General features: G+C 37.6%; 1 protein-coding gene and 1 non-coding gene across 2 annotated transcripts in view; both read left to right on the forward strand.

Moving 5' to 3' along the window:
- The first annotated feature begins 6,296 nt into the window (after positions 1 to 6,296).
- LOC136156751 (U6 spliceosomal RNA) lies at positions 6,297 to 6,403 on the forward strand. The gene has a single exon (XR_010661234.1). It is a non-coding gene; the product is annotated as a U6 spliceosomal RNA (small nuclear RNA).
- Positions 6,404 to 13,555: 7,152 nt separating this feature from the next.
- Positions 13,556 to 16,182, forward strand: part of LOC136167792 (pregnancy zone protein-like) — a 58,894-nt gene continuing 56,267 nt past the window's right edge. The window contains exons 1-2 of the mRNA XM_065935365.1: positions 13,556 to 13,638; positions 15,891 to 16,071. Of these exons, the coding sequence (XP_065791437.1) occupies positions 13,556 to 13,638; positions 15,891 to 16,071 (264 nt within the window). The remainder of the gene's footprint in view (positions 13,639 to 15,890; positions 16,072 to 16,182) is intronic.

Here is a 16,182-nt window from a genome sequence, read left to right on the forward strand (position 1 = left end):
AAAAATACTGAAGTGGTTTGCCGTTCCCTTCTCCAGTGGACCACGCTTTGTCAGAACTCTCCACCATGACCCATCTGTCTTGGGTGGCCCTACACGGCATGGCTCACAGTTTCATTGAGTTAGACAAGGCTGTGGTCCATGTGATTAGATTGATTAGTTTTCTGTCAAGGTGGTTTTCAGTTTATCTGCCCTCTGATGGCGGAGAAGGCAATAGCACCCCACTCCAGTACTCTTGCCTGGAAAATTCCATCGATGGTGGAGCCTGGTAGGCTACGATCCATGGGGGTCGCTAAGGGTCAGACACAACTGAAGTGACTTAGCAGCACCAGCAATCCTCTGATGAAGAAGGATAAGAGGCTTATGAAAGCTTCCTGATGGGATAGACTGACTGAGGAGGAAACTGGGTCTTGTTCTGATGGGTGGGGCCACGCTCAGTAAATCTTTAATCCAATTTTCTGTTTATGGGTGGAGCTGTGTTCCCTCCCTGCTATTTACCTGGTACCAAACTATGGTGGAGGTAATGAAGATAGTGGTGAACTGTCTCAAAAGAACCCACAGGCGTGTACTGCTACACTCCGTGCTCCCAACCCTGCAGCAAGCCATCACCGATCTACGCCTTCGCCAGAGACTCCCAGACACCCACAGGCAAGTCTCCTGTGGGGTTACTGATCCTTTCTCCTGGGTCCTGGTGCACAAGGTTCTGTTGTGCTCTCCAAGAGTCTATTTCCCAGTCCATATAAGTTCTGGCAGCTCTACAGTGGAATAGAGCTTGGATAAATCCTCCAAGAGGATTTATGCCATATCCACACCCAGAACCCCTATCCCTGCTGCAGACCACTGCCAACCCGTACCTCCACTGGAGACGCTCAAACACAATTCTGACTCAGTCTCTGTGTAGTCCCTGGGTCCTGGTGCACACAAGGTTTGTTTGAGCTCTCTGAGCGTCTCTGGCGGAACCAAGGTTTGATTCTAAACGAGAATTTGCCCCTCCTACCGTCTTGCTGGGGCTTCTCCTTTGCCCTTGGATGTGGGGTAGCTCCTTGCAGCTGCTCCAGCACTTACCGTCTTACTGAGGCTTTTCCGACCTTGAACGTGGCGTATCTCCTCTCTGCCACTTGCCGCTCCAGTGCTGCCTAATTCCCACAATAACCTTATAAATCATTGCTGTTATAATTATTCCCATTCATAGACAAAGAAAGAGAAGCACCAGGAATTTCAGTGACTCATCAGAGGCTATTTGTCTGTAAGTCATAGAAGCAGAATCCAAACACGGGCTGTGAGTTTCTACCCAGGAAAAGGAAAGAAAATTCTACATACAAACTCCATTCTTAATATAATGATATTTAAAGTACTGGGTGAATAAATGAAATTTCTTTTTGACAACAACAAAATTAACACTTTTTTCCCTTTTATTTTTTGAGGGAAAGCTTTCCTTTTTAAAATATTTGTTTGGCTGCCCTGGGTCTTCACTGCTGCATGTCAAATCTAGTTCCCCAACCAGGGATCGAAATTGTGCCCTCTGCTTCGGTCTCTCGGAGTCTTAGCACTGGATGCAAAGGGGCTGCCCGGCTGCTCCCGTTTCCCTGCAGGATCCCTTGGTTCCCAGACTCACTTTGCCTAAAGGAAAGTCCACCTCTCAAGGCAAAAAGAGTCTGGAAAATTTTATGACTTGCCAAAACCAAAACAAGTTGACAGAAACCTTATTATTTGAGGTGATGGTAATTCCAAAGAGAACGCTGCGAGCTTGCTCCCCCTCAGCCCCACCCCGGTGCATAATCCTGTGAGCGTTTGCACAAAGAAGGGTTTGAAGGGAGAAGACAGAGGTGCCTTGCTTACCATCTGCTGCAGGACGTGACTGCCTGTGGGGTTGTGGGTAGAATTCTCATCAAGAACATGTTCTGAGGAAGGAACAAGTTTTCATTCAAGACACAAGTCATGATAGATTCCTGGCACATTTTCCCTTTGCCCTAAGCCTTTATCTAACAGGAAATAATTGCATAACACTGAATATTGTGCAAAGCAATGTCACTATCATCAAAGTGATTATCATCAAAGATTGTGAAAGGATTAGGGTTCTTTCCAGAAGTTTTCTACTTTCTTAATATTAAAAATTATGTTGCAGGGAGGGAAGGGTGGGAAGAAGAGATTGTTAGGGAGGTTGGATTGAACCTGTACACACTGCTATATTTTAAATGGATAATTAAGGCCCTACTGTATAGCACATGAAACTCTGCTCAATATTATGTGGCAGCCTGGATGAGAGGGGAGTTTGGGGGAGAATAGTTACATGTCTATGTATGACTGAGCCCCTTCACTCTTTACCTGAAACTATCACAATATTGTTAATTGGCTATACCCCAATACAAAATAAAAAGTTTTAAAAATTAATTTAACAATGAGTTATAACTACTTCCTAAGGAACCATACCTTAAAGAAAGTGAAGCCTGAAAGAGGATAAGGATATAGAACTATACTGAAGTTATACTCCAAATTTGACTTTGGAATTTGGGATGTATTTTCACAAGACTGGAAATAATTTATTTTTTCCCTTTCTTATTTTTACTTTTAACCAGTGTGTGCTACCTATTCACTTTTTAAGAGTATATATTGCCTATATAATTTTCAATCACTTTTTTCATCATAGACAAAATTATCTGGATGTAAAATATTTTATGTGTTAAAGTATGAGTATTAACTTCAAATATATAAATTCCAAACATGAGAACCAGATAGAAAATTCTAAGGATAGATACAATAAATTTTAGCTGCTAATTGACAACCTAGAAAATTCTCATATGGATGGGTCAACTTAATGAACTTAAAGTATATATATATATATGGGCTTCCCTGGTGGCTCAGATGGTAAAGAATCCGACTGCAACGCAGGAGACCTGGGTTCGATCTCTGGGTTGGGAAGATCCCCTGGAGAAGGGCATGGCAACTCACTCCAGCATTCTTGCCTGGAGAAGTCCATTGACAGAGGAGCCTGACGGGCTACAGTTCTGGGGTCACAAAGCATTGGACATGACTGAGCAACTAAGCACAGCACATATATACATATATGTATCAGAAGGCTTCCCTGGTGACTCAGAGGTTAAAGCGTCTGCCTCCAACACGAGAGACCCCGGTTTGATTCCTGGGCTGGGAAGATCCCCTGGAGAAGGAAATGGTAACCCACTCCAGTATTCTTGCTTGGAGAATCCCATGGATGGAGGAACCTGGTAGGCTACAGTCCACGGGGTCGCAAAGAGTCGGACACGACTGAGCGGCTTCACTTTCACTATCAGAGGGATATGTATTCAAATATTTATGTTTGTCTCCTCCTAATCAGATAAATCAGATTACATTTGTTTGAAAATATAAATTCAATTCACCTTAGTAAAAAGGAGTGTTATGCAAGTTGCTTCTCTCACTCAGCAAATTTCAACATGTATAACAATTAATTTGTGTTTTTGAAATTCCTCATGCTGCACTTCCTGTTGTTGATATTAGATTTAGGCTTCCAAGTTGTATCATGTTAACAAAGTCTTAGAAAACATTCGACATCCAGATATGCCCATTTCTGGTAAATTTATGTTCTACATTTTGATTAACAAAGATGTTCTAAGTGTAAGTATATAACTGACTATTTGAATGTTCTTCAAATATTAAGTGATTGTTTTACAGTCATATCTTGAAGTGAGTGTTATGACAAGGGACAAAGAAACTCCATGGAATCAGTAAAGGAGGAGAAGCATGGAGAGAGTGTAGATTTTTGTTGTCACTTTTCATAAGGGATAAGGTAAGTGATCACCACTATGACATTGTTTTCCATTTGTGATGTTGAGATGTATTAACTAAAGGCATAAAGACACAGTCTTGGTCAAATGACAGAGACAATTTTCTTTAGATTTGGCCAGAACCTTTGCAGTAAAGAAACACACAATACCAAGTTGTCCTTGTAGAAAGGGGTGGGTAAAAATACAACAAGAGAAAGAAAAGATCATGAATATCATTTTTTTTTGCTTTAGTGAATGATTAGAAGAAATGTATAGTTAGTCATCTCCCACTCTTTGAGACCCCATAAACTGTACCCCATCAGGTTCCTCTGTTCATGGAATTATCCAGGCAAGAACACCAGAGTGGGTTGCCATTTCCTCTTCCAGGGGATCTTCCTGACCCCGGGATTGAACCCAAGTCTCTTACATCTCCTGCATTGGCAGACAGATTCTTTACCACTACACTACCTGGGAAGCCCATTAATTCATATGGTAAATTCCAAATTTGAACGGCACCATCATGTTTGCCTAGTAAATATCCAGAATGTAATCAAGAGCTCTAACACTGTTGTATCCATATTAAAGAAGAGGCATCAGTGGGAAGCTGAGGAAACAAGCTGGACTAAGAGTGGGAAAATTTGAAATGAAATGTGTTGTATCAATTTGGAGGCAAAGCATTGTAATGAAGACACTGACATTGCTAGCCTTTATACAACTAATGACTTTAAGTAATTGCTTCTCTCTTATTGAGGTTTCCTTTGTTGGGGCTACAAAATTTAATTCATAGGCCAGCATCTTTCTGTTACATGAATTCCTCAGATTCAGTCTTTTGATGTATTGCAATTTTCTTAAACTCCAAAATCCTTCAGTTATCAAAATGATTGCTAAGTAGCTAAATATTGCTTTCATGTTTTCAATTTTAATGCTCTGGCTTAAATTTTGTAAGCAGTGTACTCTGTTCATCCCTCCATTCTATATGAAAGCTCTTTAGATAAAGCTTATGCATAGCTTTTCAATCTACAAAACAGAATCTGTTTTCTTGACTGTCTCTCTCAACTATAGTGAGATCCAGGCCAAAATATTTGAAGAGAATGTTACTGGACAGGATTTCTTCAAACACATTAGCTTTGAATTAAATATTTTATTCTAGTTGTAGAGATAAGAATATTGCAGGTTCACAAAAGGTACCCGTATAACTGACTTTCTACAGACAGATATCAGACTCTTTTACAGTGTGTGTAACTGTCTTTTAATTAAAAAAAAATAATAACATAGTCCTCAGTTTAGGATGATGTAAGTACAGTCATAAACGCTGACAAGGGAATGAGGACAGAAGTTTGTCAAATGGAATAAGATAAATAAAAGGAAACATTCCCATGCAGAGAAGGAAAGTTTTAAGAAAGGAAAAAAAAAAAAGAGTTTAAATAATGATATAAGAAAGTGACAAAATGAGAGAAATAAACAAGATTGACTTCTCCATAAAAAGATATGACAAGAGATGAATGAAAATTTTGAGTGATGCCAACACCTAGTTAGTAGGGGGGATTTTTTCTTAACAGCTTTATCAAGATATGGTTTACACACTAGGAAATTCATCCATTTAGAGTATAAGTCAGTGACTTTTAGTATATCCAGAGTTTTGTAACCATCACCATAGGAATATTTTCATTATCCCCTCCAAAAATCTATACCCGTTTGCTGTTACCCCAAAGCCCCCATCTCCCAAGGGAGGGATTTTTTGATAAAACAGCTGCCGCGTTTTTATTTGCTCCCTAGGTTCTCCAAACCAGACCAGCTTTCATTACATTCTTTGTTAAAAGAGCAACTCTTGACCAGAAGGAAAGATCAGTAGCAATCAGGCCCAGAGGAAACATGGTCCTTGTGCAGACAGGTATCCATCTACAAGCCTGGGGAGACACTGAGTGTATCTGTTTCATTATGCTTAGCTACTATCATTTATAGGATATCTAAGTTGATGGTACTGAATACATGCTTGGGGCTTCCCTGGTGGCTCGGTTGGTAAAGAATTCACCTGCAATGCGGGAGACCTGGGTCTGATCCCTGGGTTCAGAAGAACCCCTGGTGAAAGAAATGGCAACCTACTCCAGTATTCTTGCCTGGAGAATTCCATGGACAGGAGCCTGGAGGGCTACGTTCCATGGGGTTGCAAGAGTCAGATACAACTCAGTGACTAAACCACCACCACCAATACATGCTTAGCAAATCAGTCATATTAAAATCCATTAGAGAGTTTGCTTAAAATATAAAATAAAAATATAGATTAAAGTGCTCACTTCAGCAGCATGTACACTAAAATCCGGGTGTGCCCCTCTAAAGCCCACACTTGGGTCTTCCCTGGTGGCTCAGACAGTAAAGAATCTGCCTACAATGCTAGAGACCCAGGTTCAATCCCTGGATTGGGAAGATCCCCTGAAGAAAGGAATGGGCAACCCATTCCAGTATTTTTGCCTGCAGAGTCACATGGACAGAGGAGCCTGACAGGCTACTGTCGATAGGGTCACAAAGAGTTGGACATGACTGAGCAACTTTGACTCACTCATACTAAAATTAGAACAATACAGAGAAGATTAGCATGACCCCTAGATAAGGAGAACACACAAATTCATGAAACATTTCATTTTTTCACAGATATATGCTTCTCTTCTATACATTAAATATATGGCATTCTTCATGTCAATCATACTAAAAAAGGGACTTGAAAATAGATTATGTAGTATAAAGGCTAAATATTTAGTTTCAGTAAGCATGGAGTGGGGAGCATTGGAAACTGTATTTTTAAAGAGCTCCTTAGGTGATTCTAATAATAATCAAGTTTTAAAATCACTGACAGTTTATATAAATGTATATGCTAACAGTTGAACTGTAAGTAAAACAGCAATAAAGTGTATCAAGAGCTAGTAAGAGAACCCTAGTGAGTAGAGAATTGCCCAGTGATAGAATGATCAGCATGGCATGGAAATAAGCTGAGAAATCTCTTCTCATCTCCGTGGTCAATAAGCAGTTCTTAGGCACAGATTACTACAGAAATGTCTCAAAAGAAGACATTTCTGATAAGATGAATGGCACATGAGAAAGCACAGAGGTGGAATTAATTCAAAATCACGCTTTAAGATGAGAGTTGGATAGATTTATTTGCAGTGAAGAGGGGGAAAAGAAGCAGCAGGGAGAGAAATAAGTTCAAGTGAACAGAAGAGTTACAGAAAAGTCTGAGCTGTGGAACTGAAGAGCTGTTTTCTGTAGATTAGGGAATTATACCATGATGAAAACAGCCTGAAGATCAGCCTTAGCAACTGACATTATTAACTACTAATTTCTTTCCTGATAGGAAATAGTTCAAGAAATAAGACTAGGGACAAAAATGGAAGATTTCTGGAATTTTCACTAAGAAGAGCTAAAGAGGGCAGAGGTTAAAAAGCCTGCTACTACTCACAACAGCCCAGAAACATGAACATTTAATTAAAATGAGGTGGGGTTTTTTTTTTTCTCTCATCCCACCTATTTTCTAGTAGAGGACTGACAAATGCTGGAAAGTGGTTTTTACGTAGCAGAAAAGATGAATGAGTGTCACACAGTTGAGGATATCCAGTTTTCAAAAAAGTTGATCATTAGTGTCTAAGATATAATGCTTCAAATAGTCATAGCTTTCCCAGGGTCCTGTTGCTTTTGAAAACAAAGTATGAGAGTGCAGTAAGTCAGAAAGAGAAAAACAAATATCATATATTAAAACATATACATGGAATCTAGAAAAATGGTATTGATGAACCTCTCTACAGGGAAGGAATGGAGACACAGACATAGAGAATGACTTGTGGATACAGTGGGGGAAGGAGAAAGTAGGGTGAATGGAGAAAGTAGCCTTGACATATGCACATTACCATGTGTAAAATGGACAGCTGGTGAGAAGTTGCTGCATAAGAGGGAGCCCAGCCTGGCCCTCTGTGATGATCTAGAGGGGATGGGATGGGGAGAGGGGAGGGAGGATCAAGAAGGAGGGAATATACATGCAATTATGGCTGACTCTCATTGTTGTACAGAAACCAACACAATTTTGTAAAGCAATTTTCCTCCAATTAAAAATACAGTTTTAAAAAAAATATTGCTATGAATGTCTCATTTCTGTTACCGTGAGTTTTGATTTCATTCTGCTTATGCCAGTGATTCTAACAGCACCTCCCCCAGTGTACACTAAGTGACAAGGACACCTCCATTCTCACCCACTCACAGTTGCTCAATGTTCTGCAAACATATTTTTCTTTGAAAGTAGCAGTTTAGAAATATGTCCAAAGGTAATAATGTCTTTCACAGAATTTTTTAAAAAATAACTTTGAGATTTTAAAGAATCTGTTTGCCATACACAATTGAAAATTAGAATTATCAGCAATTACAAAGTCAACTCTTTTCACATCTACTTATTCACCTCTCTTCCCAGTTTATGTCAAAATTTAATGCTATTATTATAGCAAAAGTTAGCTTTTATTCCTTTTCACCTAACAGTAAGTAATTAAAGCTTTTATGTTGTGATAAGGTCTTCCTATTTTGGTGGATGTGTAAGATAGATTCTACCAAGGCAACATATAGCATGTGTCTTTAGTTATTAAACATTTCAGTTCATCTAAAGTTGTATTCAGTTCATTTTAAAGTTTCCCTCGTGATTCAGATGATAAAGCATCAGCCTACAATGCGGGAGACCCAGGTTCGATCCCTGGATCAGGAAGATCCTCTGGAGAAGGAATGGCAACCCACTCCAGTACTCTTGCCTGGAAAATCCCATGGACGGAGGAGCATCGTAGGCTATAGTCCATGAGGTCACCAAGAGTCGGACACGACTGAGCGACTTCTTCTTCAGAGTTTTATGAATATTAATTTTTGCTTTAGCGAATGATTAGAGGAAATACTAGGTCAGTCAGATCTAACTCTTTGCGACACCATGGACTATATATAGCCTGCCAGGTTCCTTTGTCCTTGCGATTCTCCCGGCAAGAAGACTTGCCTGGATTGACATGTGCTCCTCCAGGAGATCTTCCCAACCGAGGGATCGAATCCCCGTTTCATTGGGAGGCAGGTTCTTTACACTAGCGCCACCTGGGAAGCCCTTAGTGAATGATTGGGTGGCTGTGTGCGATTTTCCTATTTGTGTGGGAACTTCTTGGCTGAGTCAATTAAATTTGGTGTTCGAAACTATGAATCTCACGTATCAGTTATGTGAAACAAATTGTTCTCTGCACAAAAGAAAAAAGAGCTTCTAAGATTAAAAAAAAAAAAAAAAACATGGAAAGACAGTTTTACTATTAATAATAATAACGAACATTTATATAGCTTTCAGTCTATGCCAGACACTTTCTAAGTACTTTTAAGTATGTTAAATTAAATCGAATCCTTGGGGAGCTACTCTTAAGCAACTTTATAGATAAACTGAAGCCCTGAGAGGTTAAATAATTTGTCAAAGAGGTCACAGTGAGGAACCTGGGATTCTTTCCAGGGAGTTTGACAATTGAGTCTATTCTCTTAAGTACTTTGTCATCCTGCTTTGAGGTCAGTTAGAATATTCCCATATTGCATTTTCAGATTATTTCTTTCCAAATGCTTTTCCTGCTTATACAACGATACTTTAGCCAAGAAAGTCACAAACTTATTTTATTTATTCTTTCACTCAGCAAATATCTATTGAGTGTCTATTAAACTGTTGACTGGAATTCCATTACTCTATTTTCATTCATGTGAGTTAAGTAGTTACCTACTATTAAAAGCTGGAATACTATAACATTGATCTTTGACTTTGACATTTGGCTAGATAGACTCTGCCATTAGGTTCAGTTTTGGCCGCAGTGTATTTCAACATCATTTTGAAACCCCTGAAATTGTGCATGATCAATAAACTTATGGTCTTTGTAGGTAATAATTACATAAAAACACTACCATAATGTTGATAATTCAATCAAGATATGATCTGTGTGTTTACTTTAGTATTATGATATTTACTTATAATATGTGTTTTAGATATATCTTAGAGTGAAAAACTTGCTTATCTTTTGCCAAAAAAAAATCCAAAATATTGATATTTGCACAAAGTCTCTTAAATCAATAAATCACGAACCCATTGTAGCTCATAAGCCCTCATACATCCATCTGTCTTAAATATATTTCTGGTATTAAAAATGTATAACATTTAAAATGGGTACTTTTGACTCATTTTGAAATTTTCTATACTCATTATTATAGTGGTGGGAGGTAAAAATAATAAGAGTTTTCATTTTTAAACCTCACCTTTTTCTTCCTCAACTCTTGTCAGTGTTTATATTGCCGCTGGGAGTTGCGTAAGAATAAAGGAGAGAGCACAGAAAGAAACCCTGAATCCAGGAAAGAGATACCCAGCAAAACTCTTGATCTTAGAGTTCAGAAATGGGATTTCACTTATCTTAGAATCTGGAAGTGGGATAACTGCCATAAGAATGTACTTTTGTGAGTTTATTAGAATTAAAAATGAAATAATATTTTTCCTATCAGTCACAAATCTAACTTGACTGATTATCTTGACAATGAGGCCTAGCTTTGCAAATCAGATTACTTGTAGGCACTTTCTAGAAATATAACTATGCAAGTCATAGTTTTGACAATAATAAAAAGCACTTTGAGGTCTTATATTGATAAAAGTATATTTAAATTAATAATATTTCAATTTTGCCAAAGTTATTGAGCATATCAAGTGATTCTAAGTAGGACTGTAGCAATTAGTAACCATTTATAAATGCCTTTTTTGTAATGTTTCTAGACAGTGAGAACAAGAATGACTAATAACTGAGTTCCAAATCCTTTTGCAATTGACCTAGTTTCCAGTGGTGTGCTTTCAATAAAATTAAGGAAGTCATACTTGATTCATCAGCTGATCGATAATTAAGCACCAGTAGTCTTGCCTGGAGAATCCCACGGACAGAGAAGCCTGGCGGGCTGCAGTCCATGGAGTCGAAAAGAGCTGGGCACAACTGAAGCAACTATGCAATGCACAGCACAGGTAATTGAAATTCTTTTTCAACGATGATTGCAATGCGACCTTTGGCTTATAACTTAGATAACTAAATATTAAGATGATGATGATGTTATAACAGAACTTCTTGTGTTTTTTTCCTATTTTAGAAAAATACTTATTTTATTTAGTTGCACTGGATCTTAGTTGCAGCGTGTGGGATCTTAGTTCCCTGACCAGGGATAGAACCTGGACCCCCTGTATTGGGAGCGTGGAGTCTTAGCCACCAGACCACCAAGGAAGACCTCTATCTCTCTTTATGTGAACAAGACTTCTTGGTGCTTGCATCTATAGAATAGGAAGTAGAATAGGAATATTCTAGAATAGAAACATAGGAGAGTAGAACATAGGAGAATAGAAAACGTAGCAAGAGGATAGGTGAGATGTGTGTCAATCTAGCCATAAATCATGTTCATCCAAAGACACATGATCTGATTGGGGGACCCAGATGGATGGAATATACAATTAATTTCATTTAGAAATGACTTTCAAACAAAATTTTTCTTGTGTTTAATATTATTGAAATTATAGTAGCTATATATAGCTTTGATAAAGAATATATTGACCACATTTATAATGATAGCTTGATCTAGAAAAATCTATTACTACTCAGAACTGGATAGGTACAAGAACCTCTTTTATAGTTTTCATTATCTTTAGTTTCAGAAATGTATGATAGAGTGATCTTTAAAATATATTGAAGCAGTACTTCCCCAGTGGTCCAGTAGTTTAAGACTTCACCTTCTAATCCAGGGAGTGCAAGTTCAATCCCTAGTCAGGGAGCTAAGATCCCACACATCTCAAGACCAAGAAAATAAATAAACAAAGTATAAAGCAGAAGTAATATTATAAAAAAAAATTCAATAAAGACTTTAAAAATGATCCACATCAAAAAATTTTCTTAAAAAATAAAATATATTGAAGCATGAAATAACAGGGTTAAATTATGTGGGAATACAAGATTGAGCAGAAACAAGAATGATACAAAAATTTCCAACTTTTAAAAGAATAGTTTGCATTGTTTTAAGTGGATAATGGTAGGCAATAAATGACTGCAGTATTTACATTTCACTGAATACATTTTCAAAGTGGTATTTCACTTTATTTTTAAAATATCAGTATTTATAATATATTTTTTGTTATCTTACTCATGATGAGAAGCTTTAAAAGCTAAGCTTGTGTGAAAGGTTAAAATTCTTTTTGGAATACAAGGAAGGAAAAGACTAAAGACCACAAAAATATGTAATATAAGCACTAGCAGAGAATGTGAAGAACATACTGTTTATGCTCTTTGATAAATATTTTAAATGTATCTACTATCATTTCCAATTAAAAATCACAACAATAAAGTTCTATAACACTTCAGATTTATTCTTCTACTCTAGAAGCTTAAACTGTAACGGTGATTTTGCTTCATCAAACTGGATTTTTATACTTAGTCGTTAGGCATTTGGCTAAAGTAAGGGATTGGTGTATATCCAAAAAATTATAATTACGCCTATGAAAAGTTACTTGGAGCATTCTTGAAAATCATTTATTATTTATTTTAAGTTACTTTATTCCGTATTAAGCTGGCAGACAATGAAGATATTTATTTATGGTAGTGTAGGAATGCAGGGTGGAAGTGGAAAGAGCATAGTTTCTAATGAGAGAAGAAACCAGATGAAGCTGAAAAGTTTTATCTTCATTCAGCAAGCATTTGCCAGGTACCAAGGCCTCACACAAGTATTCTTACAGTTTACTTTAACCTAGCATTATATCACTCATAGTTTATTATCATCATTGGAATTTTATTTTTTAAATTAATCTTTATTAGAGTATAGTTGATTCATAATGTTGTATTAGTTTCTGTTTACAGCAAAAGTGAATCAATTTTACATATACATATATTCACTCTTTTTTAGACTTTTTTCCCCATATAGATCATTACAGAGTACTGAGTAGAGTTCCCCATGCTACACAGTAGGTTCTTATTAGTACATATTTTATATATAGTAGTGTGTATGTCTATCCCAATCTCTCAATTTATCCTTTCCCCCTCTCCCCATGCTGTCCCCCTTTGTAGCTTTGTTTTCTGCATCTGTAACTCTATTTCTGTTTTGTAAATTAGTTCATTTGTACCATCTTTTTAAAGATTCTAAAGGTTATTTTCTCAGAAGATAAAATTAATTGGCTTTATATTCTAGATGTTAAATGAACTAAGAAACTATAATAATGTATTACATGGGTTCATTTTCTTTATAAATAAATAGAAAGATAGCTATAAAAAGTGAAAACTAAGCTTTCAAACAATGGAGAGATTATCTTTATATTTATTTTGTTTAAAATTCTGGGATAAATTTTCCTTTGTTTCGTTAAAGAACTCTATTGGTTGACACTCAGGGAATATGTGCTGTTCCCTGGACTTCCAGGAAAAGATCTGTGTTGTGTATTTACATAAGTAGCTCTTGATTTCACCAAATCATATCATTTATTTTTATTTTTTTCTTAAAGATGTTTGAAGTGCTGATTAACAACCACAACTAATGTAGTCTCAACATTCTCTTTTTCAGGCCCTTTGAAAATTTGAGCAATTGGATGGAAGTGATCTGCAATTGATTTTTTTTATACTGGAAGTAGTTAATAAGTTACAAAAATAAATGGTTAGCCGTTTACTTTCACTATCCATCAGGTAAAATAAAAACCAGGGATTCTGGAACAGAGCTCAAGGAATCAACGACTCAGACTCCCATTCTTTCCTGGTCCTCTCTACACCATGAGGGGACATCAACTTCGTAATCCAGTCTTGATTCTGCTTTTCTTCCTCCTTCCCAGAGATGCTTCGGCTACCTCCAAACCGTAAGCAACATTTCCAGAAAATTCTAATGCCCTCCTCTTTCCCATTCTGTTATATGTTTCTTGACATCTGTCTTTTTGTTTATTTCCTAATTCTCTATGAAATTATCTGCTGTTGAAAAGCATTGAAAATGATTACTGCAGGTGGTAAAAGATATACTCCAGTTCTAGAAAACTCAGAGACACAAGGTAATTATATTTGTGAAATATTTGTGAAACATTCACCTACCAAGATGGTGAAATTCTACAATATTCACCAAATAAAAATACATAATTCCTACCAAAAAAAAAAAAAAAGATAAATTCTTTACTGGCTAATGAAAAAGGCTGCAGTGTCTTGTCTTGGCCATTGCAAAGTGACATAGTATCTGTGTCTCCTCCAAGCCATGGGTTCCCAAGATGGATGAGACCTAAAGACAAGCCAGGATTTGTGTGTCAAGTCACTCAATCCTTCACCAAATCTTTAAAGGCTAGCATTAGATTTTGAGAACATACAGGTCAACAAAATGTGGGCTGTGACCTCGGTACCTCATAGTATAAAAGAGAAAGAAAGAGAGAGAGATGGTGCACAGAGAATGAAATAAAATGCAAAAACAGAACCAAGATTCTGTGGGAATTGTTGTTGTTCAGTCACTAAATTGTGTCCAACTCTGCAACCCCACGGACTGTGGCCTGCCAAGGTCCTCTGTCCAAGGGGATCTCCAGGAAAGAATACTGCAGCGGGTTGCCATTTCCTCCTCCAGGGGATCTTCCTGGATCAGGGATCGAACCCGTATCTCCTGAGTCACTAGGGAAGCCCTCTGTGGGAATACTGACAAATAATACCTACTCCTCATGGGAACTGATATAAAGGAAGGGGCATCACCAAAGTCTACATAAGGAAGTTGTTTTTGAGATGAGTCTTATGAAGCAAACAGAAGTTTTCCAGCTAGACCAGGACACTTCAGATAGATCAACAAGCATAAGCCACCACAGCATCACAGAGTACAGTACGTTTGGGCTTTTCTAAATGATGGATAAACAGCAACAGAGGAATGAGGAATGAGGAATCCCAGAGGAACTGTCTTCTGGGTGTATGTGGTAATACATCTGATGCTTAGCCTAGTTTGTCTTCTATCGGCAGATAGTGGAAGAAAGAAAAGAGCTAAGGTTGCTTCTGAAATAGTATTGAAAATAGATTCAGTTCCTCTCCATGAATTGTTATCTCTTTAATGTTTCCTGGAACAAAGTGATTTGTGATACCATCATATGAAACCCAAGACCACACACACACAGACAGATTCTCTTATTGGTTTCAATGATGATTAATTGATTAATAATATTGTTTGTTAATAAATTCAAAGTGTTTTGAGAGAACTGTTGACATATTACTGAGAATTAAAGTTGTAAGATATTAATGTGTACAACACACATATATGTTGTGAAAGGATTTTCCCCATTGAGCTAACTAATCTATCACATAGATTAATCTAATGATTTATCCAGCACATCTGTCTTTCAGCTATCTATTTTTGAAGGAGAGGTAAGAACATTTAATTTCTGATCTCTGAGCAAATTTCAGTTATATAATACAGTGTTATCAGCCATAGTCACCACGTTAGATATTATATCTTCAGCTCTTATCACCTCATAAATGAAAGTTTATGCCCTTTTACCAACCTATTCCTATTTCCCTCTACCTCCCAGCCACTGGAAAGTACTTTTCTACTCTATGTTTCTAAGTTTGACTTTTTTAAAAAAAAGATTCCACATGTAAGTGATACCAGGCATAATTGTCTTTCTCTGGTTTATTTCACCTAGCATTGTGCCCTCAGGGCCATCTATGTGTTGTCACGAAAGGCAGGATTTCCTTCTTTTTTTAAGGTTGAATAATGTTCGTGTGTGTGTGTGTGTGTGTGTGTGTGTGTGTGTGTGTGTGATCACATTTTCTTGGTTCACTGAAAATTTCTAATTTAGACAATTACCTCTATCCAAAATATATAACAACTCACGGAGTGCTTATCCATAGCTTATGAATAGGCTTGCTAATGTTGTAAGGGTGACTATTTCCACAATACCAGAGAAATGTCTGGGTGTTTAACTTGGTCGGGGGTTTCTGAGTTTCTAAGTTCTCTGGATTGGCCTTTGAAGAAGATACTCCTTGCCACTCCTGCTGAAACCTAACTCAGTTCTGTGACTGATGAAGATAGCAAAGATATCTAGAAAACAACCACAACAACCTCCCCATGGCTGACCCAGACCCCTCTTCTCCACAGGCAGTACCTGGTGCTGATCCCCTCACAGCTGTATGCTGGTGTTCCTGAGAAGGTCTGTGTCCTGCTGAATCACCTCAATGAGACAGTGGCACTGACAGTAACTCTGGAATATCAGGTGCAGGGCAAGATTCTCTTCACAGACCTGGAGGCGAAAAACTCCTTCTACTGCCGCTCCTTCACGGTCAGCATTCTTCCTTGGGGGAAGGGAGATTATTACCGAGAGATCACATTAGCTGATGCCTTGGGTTCTTACTCCCAACAATTAAAAAAAACCTCAGCTTGGTGCCCTGTG

This window comes from Muntiacus reevesi, chromosome 1 (assembly GCF_963930625.1).
Source record: "Muntiacus reevesi chromosome 1, mMunRee1.1, whole genome shotgun sequence".
Classification (NCBI taxonomy): domain Eukaryota; kingdom Metazoa; phylum Chordata; class Mammalia; order Artiodactyla; family Cervidae; genus Muntiacus; species Muntiacus reevesi.